The sequence below is a fragment of the Miscanthus floridulus genome, chromosome 7 (assembly GCF_019320115.1).
Source record: "Miscanthus floridulus cultivar M001 chromosome 7, ASM1932011v1, whole genome shotgun sequence".
NCBI lineage: Eukaryota > Viridiplantae > Streptophyta > Magnoliopsida > Poales > Poaceae > Miscanthus > Miscanthus floridulus.
Window position 1 is genome coordinate 131,390,914 of NC_089586.1, and position 10,635 is coordinate 131,401,548.

Below are 10,635 nucleotides of genomic sequence, written 5' to 3' on the forward strand. Positions count from 1 at the left end.
TGGCCTCCCCTCGATGGAGATTCTATGGGCATGGCTCGAGGTTAGCATCGAACATGAAGATTGAGATGACCTTGTCTGCTTCGGGGCAGACTGGGCGAGGGCCGCTGGGGCTCATCTATGTTTTCTCCCCTGGCTCCATTTGACACGAGGCGGCCTCGAGTCCTTCGCGGGCCAGCCTTCAAACCTCGGTCGGTCGTTGCTCATGTTGAATGAGGCAACTACCGCTTCGTGACGCAACACGAAGCATTGTGATGCATCAACTACATATGCGATGCTTTGGACGTATGGGATGAATGAATGAATGCGTGCATGGATGAATGTGTGAATGCGTGTATGAGAATGGATGAATGAATGTTTTATGCATTCAGAAAATCAAATGAAGTAAGAGGGGTTTGGTAGAGTCACCTTGATGACTCGAGTGACAGGTTTGAGGAGTTTTTATTGGATGTGTCCGAATGGGATCCACGCTCATCATTCATGACGGAGTTGGTGTGGCCCACATGTGGCGTCCCTATGCTCCTTACCTATCTCTCGGCGTTCGCCTGAGCGGTCCGATCGACTCGGGAAGCCCGTTGGTCTCCTCTGGGCGGAGATCTCGTTGTTGGGCCCTTCCAAGTCTTGCCTAGGAAGGCAGAGGGCCACCTACGCGCGGTTGTGTCTTGTTTCTCATGCCTAGTGTGTGGTAGTGGTGGCCCATGCCCAGGCCATGTCTTGTCTATCTAGGTGCCGTCTCGTCGGGCAGAGTGCGTCCCATCGGTCAGGATACGTCCCGCCTCATGCCATCAGCATTGAATGGGGGAAGGGAGAGTGTTTTTCACCCCAATCCTTCGCCTTTCCCCAACTGCTACGCCTCCTCTTTAAATAGGGGACGGGGGATGGCTTCTGCCCTGTTCCTTCGCCTAGTCCCCATCTGCCGCCTCTCCTCCTTCTTCCTTCTCGCCACGAGTGTTTGTGTGCCACGGCGGTTCCTAGGAGAAAAAGGGGAGAGCGAGGGAGAGGAGAAACTTATAGATCCGTTCATGAATCCGGAGGGCAATGTTGAGCTAGAGGTCATCTTGTGTGAGCGAGTCGGTGCTGGCCGCCTTCATCGAGAAGGGGGTGCTACCGCCGAAGGAGGTGGTGCACTGGAGGTATCCTACGAGGGAGGATTTCCCACAGCCTCGGGATGGCGAGGTCATCTCCTTCGTCGCCTTTCATGAGCACGGGCTAGGGTACCACGCACACTGGTTCCTGCGTGGGCTCCTCAATGAGTGGGGCCTAGAGCTACAGCACCTTAATCAAACTAGGGTGCTGCACGTCACCGGCTTCGTCACTGTGTGCGAGGCCTTCCTCGGGATGGAGCCATAGGTGGACTTCTTCCGGCGGATCTTCTCTGGGCGAGCATTGTCGGAGGGGAAGCCGCTCAGGATCGCACCGGTGGGGGGCTTCACGCTGCAGAAGAAACCGAGCGCGTCGGGCGCCTACCTCGCGTACACCCCCTACGACTCCAATTAGGGGTGGTACGGGGAGTGGTTTTACATCAGGAACCTGGCGGAGGCACCATTCCCGCCATTCACCGGAAGGAGGCCGGAGAGGCAGGATAGCTGGTCGTGGGGGCCTGCTAGTCGGCAAAACAAGCTAGAGGTCATCGGGGCGGAGCTCCAGAAGCTGGTGTAGTAGGGACTCGACAGGCTGTGGGTGTTCCACACCTTCTTCCACCATCGGGTCGCTCCACTGGTAGAGAGGATGCAGCCGATGTGGATGTACACTGGCCCGACGGACCCCGACCGTGCGTCGTCGGAGGAGTTGGCGAAGGACGAAGTCTGGAGCCAACTCGACCGAGTGCTGCAGCTGAGGGCCAAAGAAACCCTCAAAGGGAAGCCCAGACCTCTTTCTGAGTCCCTGTGCGTACGCATCCACAGGGGACATGAGGCCATAGGGGAACCGATCGCACGACGGTCAGGGCAGGGACAGCGGAGTCCCTCCGAAGAATCGGTGGAAAATAGTAAATAGCGAGTAAATAACAATATGTACATTACTCACGGTGGGGTTTGAGCCAAGCGCAGGCTCGGAGCGTAGCGTAGGCACGTCATCGTTGAGTTCGCCAGGAGTTCCGAAGTCGACAGAGGGCACCCCTCTGATGGGCGCTGGAACAAGTGCCTTCTTGCGAAGGCGAAGCACGCTGAGCTGGTCGGCGATGAAGTCTAGGCTACCAAAGAGGAAGGCCTGGGATGGCTTGAAGACAGGCGAAACCCACATGCCAATAGGTGGGAGTGCGGGAAACTCCAGCGAGCCGAAGCGAGTCATACCGCTTGAGCCTGCCATGCCGAAGATGGCGGAAAGGTGGGCCATCTGATGACCAAAAGCGTGAACGTACGGTGTTCTCCCCACGGACGGCGCCAACTGCCGGTGCGAAAAGTGACCAACACATAAATATTTGTAGTTTTGCCGTACGTTGTGATCGAACGTGGCCTAGCACTCAATGATACAGGGTTTATACTAGTTCAGGCAATGTGCCCTACATCCAGTTTGAGTCGGTCGGTGACTTTATTCCTGAGCCTAGGTGCTCGAAGTTTGCTGTGGGGTTACAAACAAGAGGGAATAAGATGGGGGTGCAAGAGGTCTGGTCGGACTCTAGACCAAAGAGCCAAGAGAGATAGGATCTCCTACGTGCGCTAAGTATTTGAGCGTCTGCTCTATTGGAATCATTCAAATCGTAGGTTGTTCGTCTCTGTGAATCGATCGTCCTGGTGGCCGAATTGTCCGTCCCCTTTTGGTAGAGAGCGCATCCCCTTTTATAGATGAAGGGGGCGGCTTTACAAGAGGGAGTGTGAGAGAAAGAGTGTGTGTGTGTGCTATCTAGTATTGTTGCCAACGCCATTGGGTACAAGCGGTTTGTCGGTGCCCATAACACTGTTGATGTTCAGATGCATGTGGTAGGTTCCATCGTCTTCTTCTGATATGGCAGATGTCGGCGCCTACCATACTATAGGATAAATGTCGGCGCCCACAACATTGTTCATGTTCTGACATGTTTGGAAGGTTGTGGTGCCTCTTTCTGACATGGCCTGATAGTACTATCCTGCAGGTGTGCGAGGTGTACGAGCCCGTGGGTGATTTGGGTAGAATCGTCTAGGTTTTTTTTTCATCTTGGCAGCGGGGGAATTCTTCATTTTGACAGCAGGTGCACGTGAGCACACCCACGGGTGTAGCCCCCGAGCCTATGTCCGACTGGTGAGTTGGTTGGAGGCTGAGCAACTTGGTACTCTTTTTCCTAGGGCCGCAGATCGTCGTTCGGGGTGTTCGCCCATGTTTGTCCCGCCCATAACATGCGCGGTTGGTTGATTTCCTGAGTCGGTGTCGGGCGACCTGAGCCCCTAAGCCTCATTGGGCTCACTAGGTGTCGGATACCGTGAGAAGGGGTACCCCAAGCAAGAACCAAAAAACTGCTTAGACCCTAAAAACAAGAACCAATAAGACAAACGAGGTCTCAGCCAGAAATCTCCGATTCGCCCGAGGCCCCCTCGCCGAGGCCCCTTCACCCGAGGCCCTCTCGCCGAGGCCTCAGAAGAAGTACCGATTGTCCGATTCGCCCGAGGCCCCCTCGCCGAGGCCTGCGATTCTCCTATTTCGCGCGAGGCCGGCTCGCCACCAGCCCCGCGACCACCGCTTTGACTAGACTACCCCGGCTGGACATCACATCTAATCAAGGCGCTCAACCACTCCGACAACCAGACGACGACACAGTACGGCGAAGTGACAGACCAGCACGTCAGCGCCCTGCCATCCACGACGGGACTGAGCAGGGGTTACCGGCTACTGTGCTGCCTAAACTCCTGCACCAAGGACAAACACGACGTGGGGAGTCAGAACTGGGTTCCTGTGACCTCGGGACCAGCGGACTGACCGAGTTCCGCCTCGCCCGAGACTCCCGGTAGGGCCTCAGGCGAGCTGGCCGTGCTCCGCCTCATCCGAGGCTGGGCTCGTCCCGCAACCTCGTCGCCTCCGCCTCAAAAGTCGCTCTAGCAGGCTGTCGCGTCCAATCAATGCGCCCAGCTGCACCCACTACGTAAGCCACGATCGGCAGTGCACCGCGACAGGAGCGACGGGACAACGGTCAAATCGCCTTTTTACCATCCCTTGCTGACGATACAGGGTACCATATCCTGTAGACGCACGTTCCGCACTGTTCCGCCTAAATCAACTACGACGATGGCCGCCAAGACTCCGCATTGCCGTCCACAAAGGCCTCGACACAGCAGGCCTCGGCACAGTGGGTCTCGGCCTCAGCACAGCAGGTCTCGACACAACCGACCACCGCAGCCCCCAGGCCTCGGCACTTCACCAAGTCAACAAAGGTACAGGAGCGCAGCATGTCGCCGGCCTGGAGACCATACCGACTAGACACCGACGGGAACTCCCACGACGCCGCGCTGCTCCGGGGAGCAGAATACGTTAGCAAATAGTAGCCTTCTCATGTACTTCTGGTCTTCTCCTTGCGGTTATAAAAGGAGGTAGCCGGTACCATTTCGAGAAGGCAACGGGCAGACAGACGAACACACCGATAGAACCACGCTTCCACACTGCTCGGGAACAACGTCTCGAGCAGTCCGCACCACCCTCGCCGAGACCTGGGGCTAGCTCCCTCTCTCACCTAGCTTGTAACCCCTACTACGAGCACTCAGGTGCGAGGAATACAAGATCGATCTCTCAGACTGGACGTAGGGCCTCGATTGCCTGAACTAGTATAAACCTTGTGTCTCTTTGCATCACCATCCGGGATTAGGGGCACGCGGCACAAATTCACTCGTTGGTTGAGGGACCCCCGGTTCCAAAACACCGACAGTTGGCGCGCCAGGTAGGGGTCGTCCGCGTGTCAGCTTCGTCATCCTAGCAAGTTCCGGATGGCAGACCACATACGACCATTGCGTCTCGGCACCATAGTTTGGTTCGGGAGCCTAGAGTTCATGTCTCTAGGGCATGAGTACGACATGGTGCTCCTCACTCCTCGAACCCCACCGTCCGACGACGAAGTCGCGCCCCGGCAGCCCAGGCGCAGGCGGCGCCCGGGCGGCCGCTCTCGCCACGCTCGCCAGGAACGGCGCGAGCAAGGCCACCCCGACGCTACGCGAGCCCGGGGCGGCACGCCATTCCCCGCCGATGCCCTACGACCAGCTGTTGGTACGGGGTCCCTGGCTGGGGACCTGTCTGACCTGAGCCTGGACAAAGGAAAATCGCCGGTGGCTTACGGCGATGCCCAGTCGTCTAACCCCGCTCCGCCACTCCCTGAAGAGCCGACCCCGGCGGGGCAGAATTTGGAGACGGCCCCGTCCCCATACCCCTTTGGGTTGAGAAATGCCGCCGCCTCTTACGCCTACGCTTACGCTGCCACTCACGAGCACCCCTCGGAACGCCGCCAGCGCTTCGCTCTCGACTTGGGTACCCGCTCCGACTCCTCGGACGAGGACGAGGCATGGCCCAGGGTGGATTTCTCCGAACTCCACAACCCTGGGGCTTTGCGCCAATTCTTGGCCGCAAGCGATTACTGCCTCGGCTACTCCGGCTCCGACGATGAAGGGACTTACGATCCATCTCGTGAGTGCTTCCACGTCGGGCTCGGGATGCTAAGGGCGGGCGAAGAGAGCGAGAGGACAGGCAACCATTCCCCGCCCCGGGCAGGGGCGGGCGACGCCACACCCCCGCGTCTCGAGGCCCCGGCAGCATGGAACGAGAATCCCGTCCTCGGGGGGCATCGACGCCCAGACCTGGAGCAGCTCCGCGAGCTTCAAGCCAAGGTCGAACAAGACCGACTCCTTCTGCAACAGCTTAGGGACACTCTCGAGCAGGAGCAGCAAGGGCGCGGTGAGGGCGGAGGGGCCCGAGGGAGGGCCCACGACGTCCATCACCGCATCAACGACGACGAGGGGGGAGAGCCACCCCCAATCTTTAATCGCGCTAGCCAGAATGTCGCAGCTGCTGCAATGCTGGTCCGAGCAATGCCCGAGCCCTCCACCACCGAGGGGCGACGGGTCCGCGGAGATCTCCGCGACCTCCTCGAGACCACAGCAGTGCAGCAGGCCGAAAGTTCCACCTCCCGCCGGCGCGGAGGCACCTCGAAGCAACCCACGGCACGACCTCGCCAAGGCCAGGATGCCTCGGTTCGTCCCGAGCCCGCTCGCGCGCCGACGGTCAACAGGGCCCTCTCGGCGCGCGACCGACCTGGACACCAACGCGAGGTACAAGGCGACCACGAGGTAGTTGGCAGGCGACGGCGCCACGACGACGGAGCCGCCCGGGGCTACCACCCACACCGAGGCGGTCGCTACGACAGCGGTGAGGACCGCAGTCCTTCCCCTGAGCCGCTCAAGTGCTGAAGCCCGGGACCTACAAGTTAGCCAACGAGAAGGGCGAAATCTTCACCAACGCTTGGAACATAGAACAGCTACGTCGTTTCTACCCTTAAAATTCCAAACGTTGTTTACATTGTTTCTCGAAATGCAATAAAGAAGCGTTCTTAGTTATAATTTTTCGAGAAACCCCCCTTATAGACAAGCCGATTGTATAGAACCCAAGGACCGTACGATCGTCTCAAAGGTGAAAAGGCCGGCTGAGCCGTGAGAACGGCCTACGCCTCCGGGCTACGGCAACTCCCTCACCACCTTTTCACCCAAAGGACAGCGTAGGCTCCGAGGAAGTTCTGTACAAAGAGCTTGTCTATCAATAGGGGCTCGACGTCACAATAACGATATAAGGGAGACTCGGCTCTGCCTCTGCAAAGCCGGGCCTCCCTCGGGGGCTAGAAAGGGGGAACCCCCTAAGTCCTGAACACCATTCGTTAATGGTCTTTCAAAAAATTTCTACGCCAAACTCTCTCGGGCTCCGACGGGACCTTCACAAGAAACCCAAAGACCAAAAGTTTGTCTGGAGGCCAAAGGGCCGGTCGAGACGTGAGAACGGCCTACGCCTCTGGGCTACAGCAGCTCCCTCACCACCCTTCGCCGAAGGACGGCTTAGGTCCCGAGGGTTTTCTTTGCGGGTTCCCAAGATCGAGACAGAGGGCACAGGCTCGGAAGTAGAACAGAAAACGATTAAAAGACGCACATACGCAAATACTTTACAAGCCTCGACGGCCACAAAGACGTCACGGTATGACAACTAACCCAATCCGGTTACATGGCCCCTTTTGGCCCAGGTCAAAGCTCAAGGATCGGCGGCCGGCGCGGGAGGGACTACCTCTTCTTCAAATAGACGGGCCAGCGCTGTGCCAGGTGCCTCGGCCGCCTCCAATAGCCTCACGACCTCTGCATCAGCCTCCTCGTCATCTTCTGGCAACACATAGCCATCGCTGACAGCCTCGAGGTTGATGGCGTAGTGCGAGGAGACGACGGCCAGGGCGCGCTTGACACCCGTGTGCAACGCCCCTCGGAGTCTCTCGCGGACGTGGCCGCTCAACGCAATCAGGCGGCTCCCAAGGGAGCTAGCTGATTGGACCTCCTCGACGTCCAGAGCCTCGCAGGCAGTCCGGACAGCGCTGCGCAGCGCCTCGTGCTCCCGGACCTCGACATCCAGCGCCGCTTGCGCTGCGACGGAGGCCTCAGCCGCCTGGGAGGCCTCTTTCCCCAGATCTACGTCGCGACGAGGGGTCAGGAGTCAAACGCGAACCAGAGCAAATGGAGCGAGGAACATGGTTCAGCGGAACTTACCCTCGGCCTTGCTCTTCCAGGCTGAGACCTCGACCCGAGAGGCCTCGGCCGCCTTGGTAGCCTCTGCCAAGGCGACTTTCGTCGCCTGATGCTCGCTCTGCTCCGTACCCAGCTGCCCGGCTGTGACCTTAGCAGAGGCCGTCGCTTCTTGGGCCCGAAGCCTGAAGGAGTCTCGCTCCTCCTCCAGTTCCTTGATTTTGGCCACCAGAGGGGCGGACTGCTCCTTAGCCGTGGCCAACTCGGCCTGAATGTCAGCACAACGAAGGCGGAGGTCCTCCACTTCCGCACTCCGCGCCGACAATAGCCCCTGGGCATCGGCAAGCAGGCCCTTTTGGCGCCGGAGCTGGTCCCAGATATCCCTCTCATTTCGCAGGAACACCGATTTCCCAAGGGATTGGGTCTCGAGCTCCTAAGGAGGCAAAACAAAAAACGCACGTCAAACACTGCGAGGGGGCTCGGAGAGAAAACAACACAGCACGAGAGAGGAAAGTACTTACCCGCGTGACACCGGGCAAGTCCTGACCCATAATAGTCATCGCTGTCTGCAGCGACCGCACTGCCAGTTGGCGGTACTGCTCGAGGGTGCCCCAATGCCCCCCCTCTGCGGTATCTTCAAGGGCGAACACAGGCTCCCCCTCGGGGTCAGCCCGGTTCCACCAGAAAACACGCGGGAAGTTCCACCCACGAGGCTCGGGCCGTAGCCGGACAAGAACCGAACTCCCCTCGGCGGGATCTGGGACTGGCTGCTCCGCGGTACTGGCCGCCTCGACGTCCGCCGCCTCCTTCCATCGGGAGGAATCATCAGACGAGATTGTCTGAACCAGGGGCGGCGCCAAAATTTGCCCCGTCTCCACCTCCATCGCCTCGGTCTCGACGGACCCGGGGGCTCTGGCCTCCGCCATCTCTACCTCGATGGCCCTGGCGTCCACCGCCCTGACGTCGGAGGTCTTGGGGGCTCCGGCCTCACCCTCAATGGCCTCGGCAATAGCAGACGCCCCAGCCTCCTTCGCCCCAAGACCCACAACATCGCGAGGCATGGGCTGCTCCTCCTCCACTCGCTCCACGGCCGCCTCGGCCCCCTTTTCCTGGGCAGCCGCCTCCTCCGAAACGGCTCCGCCCGACGCCGCGCCGCGTCGCACGCCAGCCTGCGCCTCCGCTGCCTGATGGGCGGAGGAGCTAACGTTCACCTTGAGCGCCTTACGGGGCGCCAAGGGAGGATCTTCCACCAGAAGCGTCTGGCTGGAAGAAAAGACACTCCCAAGGTCAGCATGCAACCAAGGGGCAAACAAGAAGTACTACGGACTCCACCAGAGAAGACGCTTACCGCGAACGGGGATGCAGCCGCTTCGACACCGCCTGCCTCCTCTGCAACGGCAGCGGTGGTGGCAGCAGCGCGGCCTCGGTGTCCACCAGTGCCAGCTGGCCTCCGTCGGACCCCGGCACCTCCTCGACCCTTCGCGGAGATAATGGGGTCGCCCCCACCGTCACCCGCTCCACCTCCACCGTCGAACCCATCGGGCTGACGGCACGCTCCTCCGACACCCGCGCCTCAGGTGTGTCGGCCTCGGCCCCGGGACGGGCCGCCACTGGCCCCGGGACACCTCCTCCTCCTCCTAGTGGCGTCAGGCTCCTTGCCGGCGCCCCGGGAACCATCTCCCTGATGTCGGGGAGGTGTTCCAGGCAGGCCGTCCCCACCTCGCGCCCGCCGCCGTCGCTCGAAGAATCCGACACCGATGACGAGGGGGACGGCTCCAAAGGGAGACCGTCGAGCCTCTGGCGCCGGCGACGGGCGTCCAGCTTTTCGCGCGCGAGGATCTTCTTCGTGCGCTTCGCCTCCTCGGCATCTTTCTTCTTCTTCTCCTCCTCGGCACGCGCCCTGTTCACGGATCGCCGCCGGGCGTCCTCGGGAACGGGCGGCGGGGAGCCTCGCACGTCTCTTATCCCCTGCGAGAACGACGAAGTAAGACAACAGACAAAAAAGGCGAAAAACAAGAAGGCCGCGAAAGCCTCGACAACGCCCAACTTACCAGCGAGACATACCCCCGCGACGGGCGCATCGGGAACGGCATCAAATCGTCGATCTTCGACTTCCCGTCCACCGCTTCTCTCACCTGACGCAGGGTCTCGTCGTCGGTAAGGGCGAAGGCGGACATCTTGACACCGACGATCGAATCGCCCGGGGTCATCTCGAACAGCCGCCGCCACCGGGCCATCAGCGGCAACACCCTCCGGCGGTGAAAAGCCGCCACGACCACGGCCGCCGAAAGGCCGTGGTCACGCAGCTTCCCCAAGGCCCTCAAGAGCGGTTCCAGCCTAGGCTGATCGACCTTGATGACGCCGTACCCCCACTTCTCTGGTTGACTCTCTACAACCCGCCCGGTATAAGGGGGAAGTCCTCCGCCGTCGTTGCGGAGGTAGAACCAGCCGTCATACCAACGACGGTTGGACGATGACAGCTGGGCCGGGATGTAGAGGGACTGCCGATCTTGGCGCACGTGAAGGGTGCAGCCGCCGGCCCTCTGCGCCTTCCGAGCCCCCCTCGTTCCCCCTGGCTTGGTGGTGAACGTCGCTCGGAACAAGTGGAGCCACAACTCCCAGTGGGGAGCGATCCCCAGGTACCCCTCACAGACGGCGACAAAGATGGCCGCCTGCGCGATGGAGTTGGGGCTGAAATTGTGCAGCTCCACGCCATAGTAGTGCGGGAGCGCCCGCATGAAGTTGTCCACCGGTGACCCGAAGCCTCGCTCGTGGAAGACGACGAAGCTCACCACATAGCCGTCGCGCGGCCTCGGCTTCGACTCGTTCCCCGGAACAATCCACTCCGGCTCGTCGGGGTCGGTGATCGGGCGAAGAAGACTGGCCTCCACGAGCGACTGCAGCTTCTCCTCGGTGACGTCGGACCGCTCCCAGGGACCCGTCGGGAGGATGACGGGACCACCAGCCATTGCGCGGC

The 10,635-nt window shown here is 60.4% G+C and overlaps 1 protein-coding gene across 1 annotated transcript; it reads right to left on the reverse strand.

The window, feature by feature from the left end:
* Positions 1 to 7,179: 7,179 nt before the first annotated feature.
* On the reverse strand, positions 7,180 to 9,868 carry LOC136466294 (uncharacterized). The gene is made up of 3 exons (XM_066464684.1): positions 9,710 to 9,868; positions 7,683 to 7,926; positions 7,180 to 7,604 (listed from the first exon to the last, which is right to left on the reverse strand). The coding sequence occupies exons 1-3, from the start codon at positions 9,866 to 9,868 to the stop codon at positions 7,180 to 7,182; spliced, it is 828 nt and encodes a 275-aa protein (XP_066320781.1).
* Between the last annotated feature and the right edge of the window lie 767 nt (positions 9,869 to 10,635).

Bases quoted from the DNA above. Each gene is read 5' to 3' on its own strand.
- LOC136466294 (XM_066464684.1), bottom strand. From the start codon at position 9,868: ATGACCCCGGGCGATTCGATCGTCGGTGTCAAGATGTCCGCCTTCGCC. The intron at 7,927-9,709 runs GTAAGTTGGGCG...GCTGACATTCAG, and splicing joins CGCGGGGGTATGTCTCGCTG to GCCGAGTTGGCCACGGCTAA. The intron at 7,605-7,682 runs GTAAGTTCCGCT...GTCGCGACGTAG, and splicing joins CTGGAAGAGCAAGGCCGAGG to ATCTGGGGAAAGAGGCCTCC.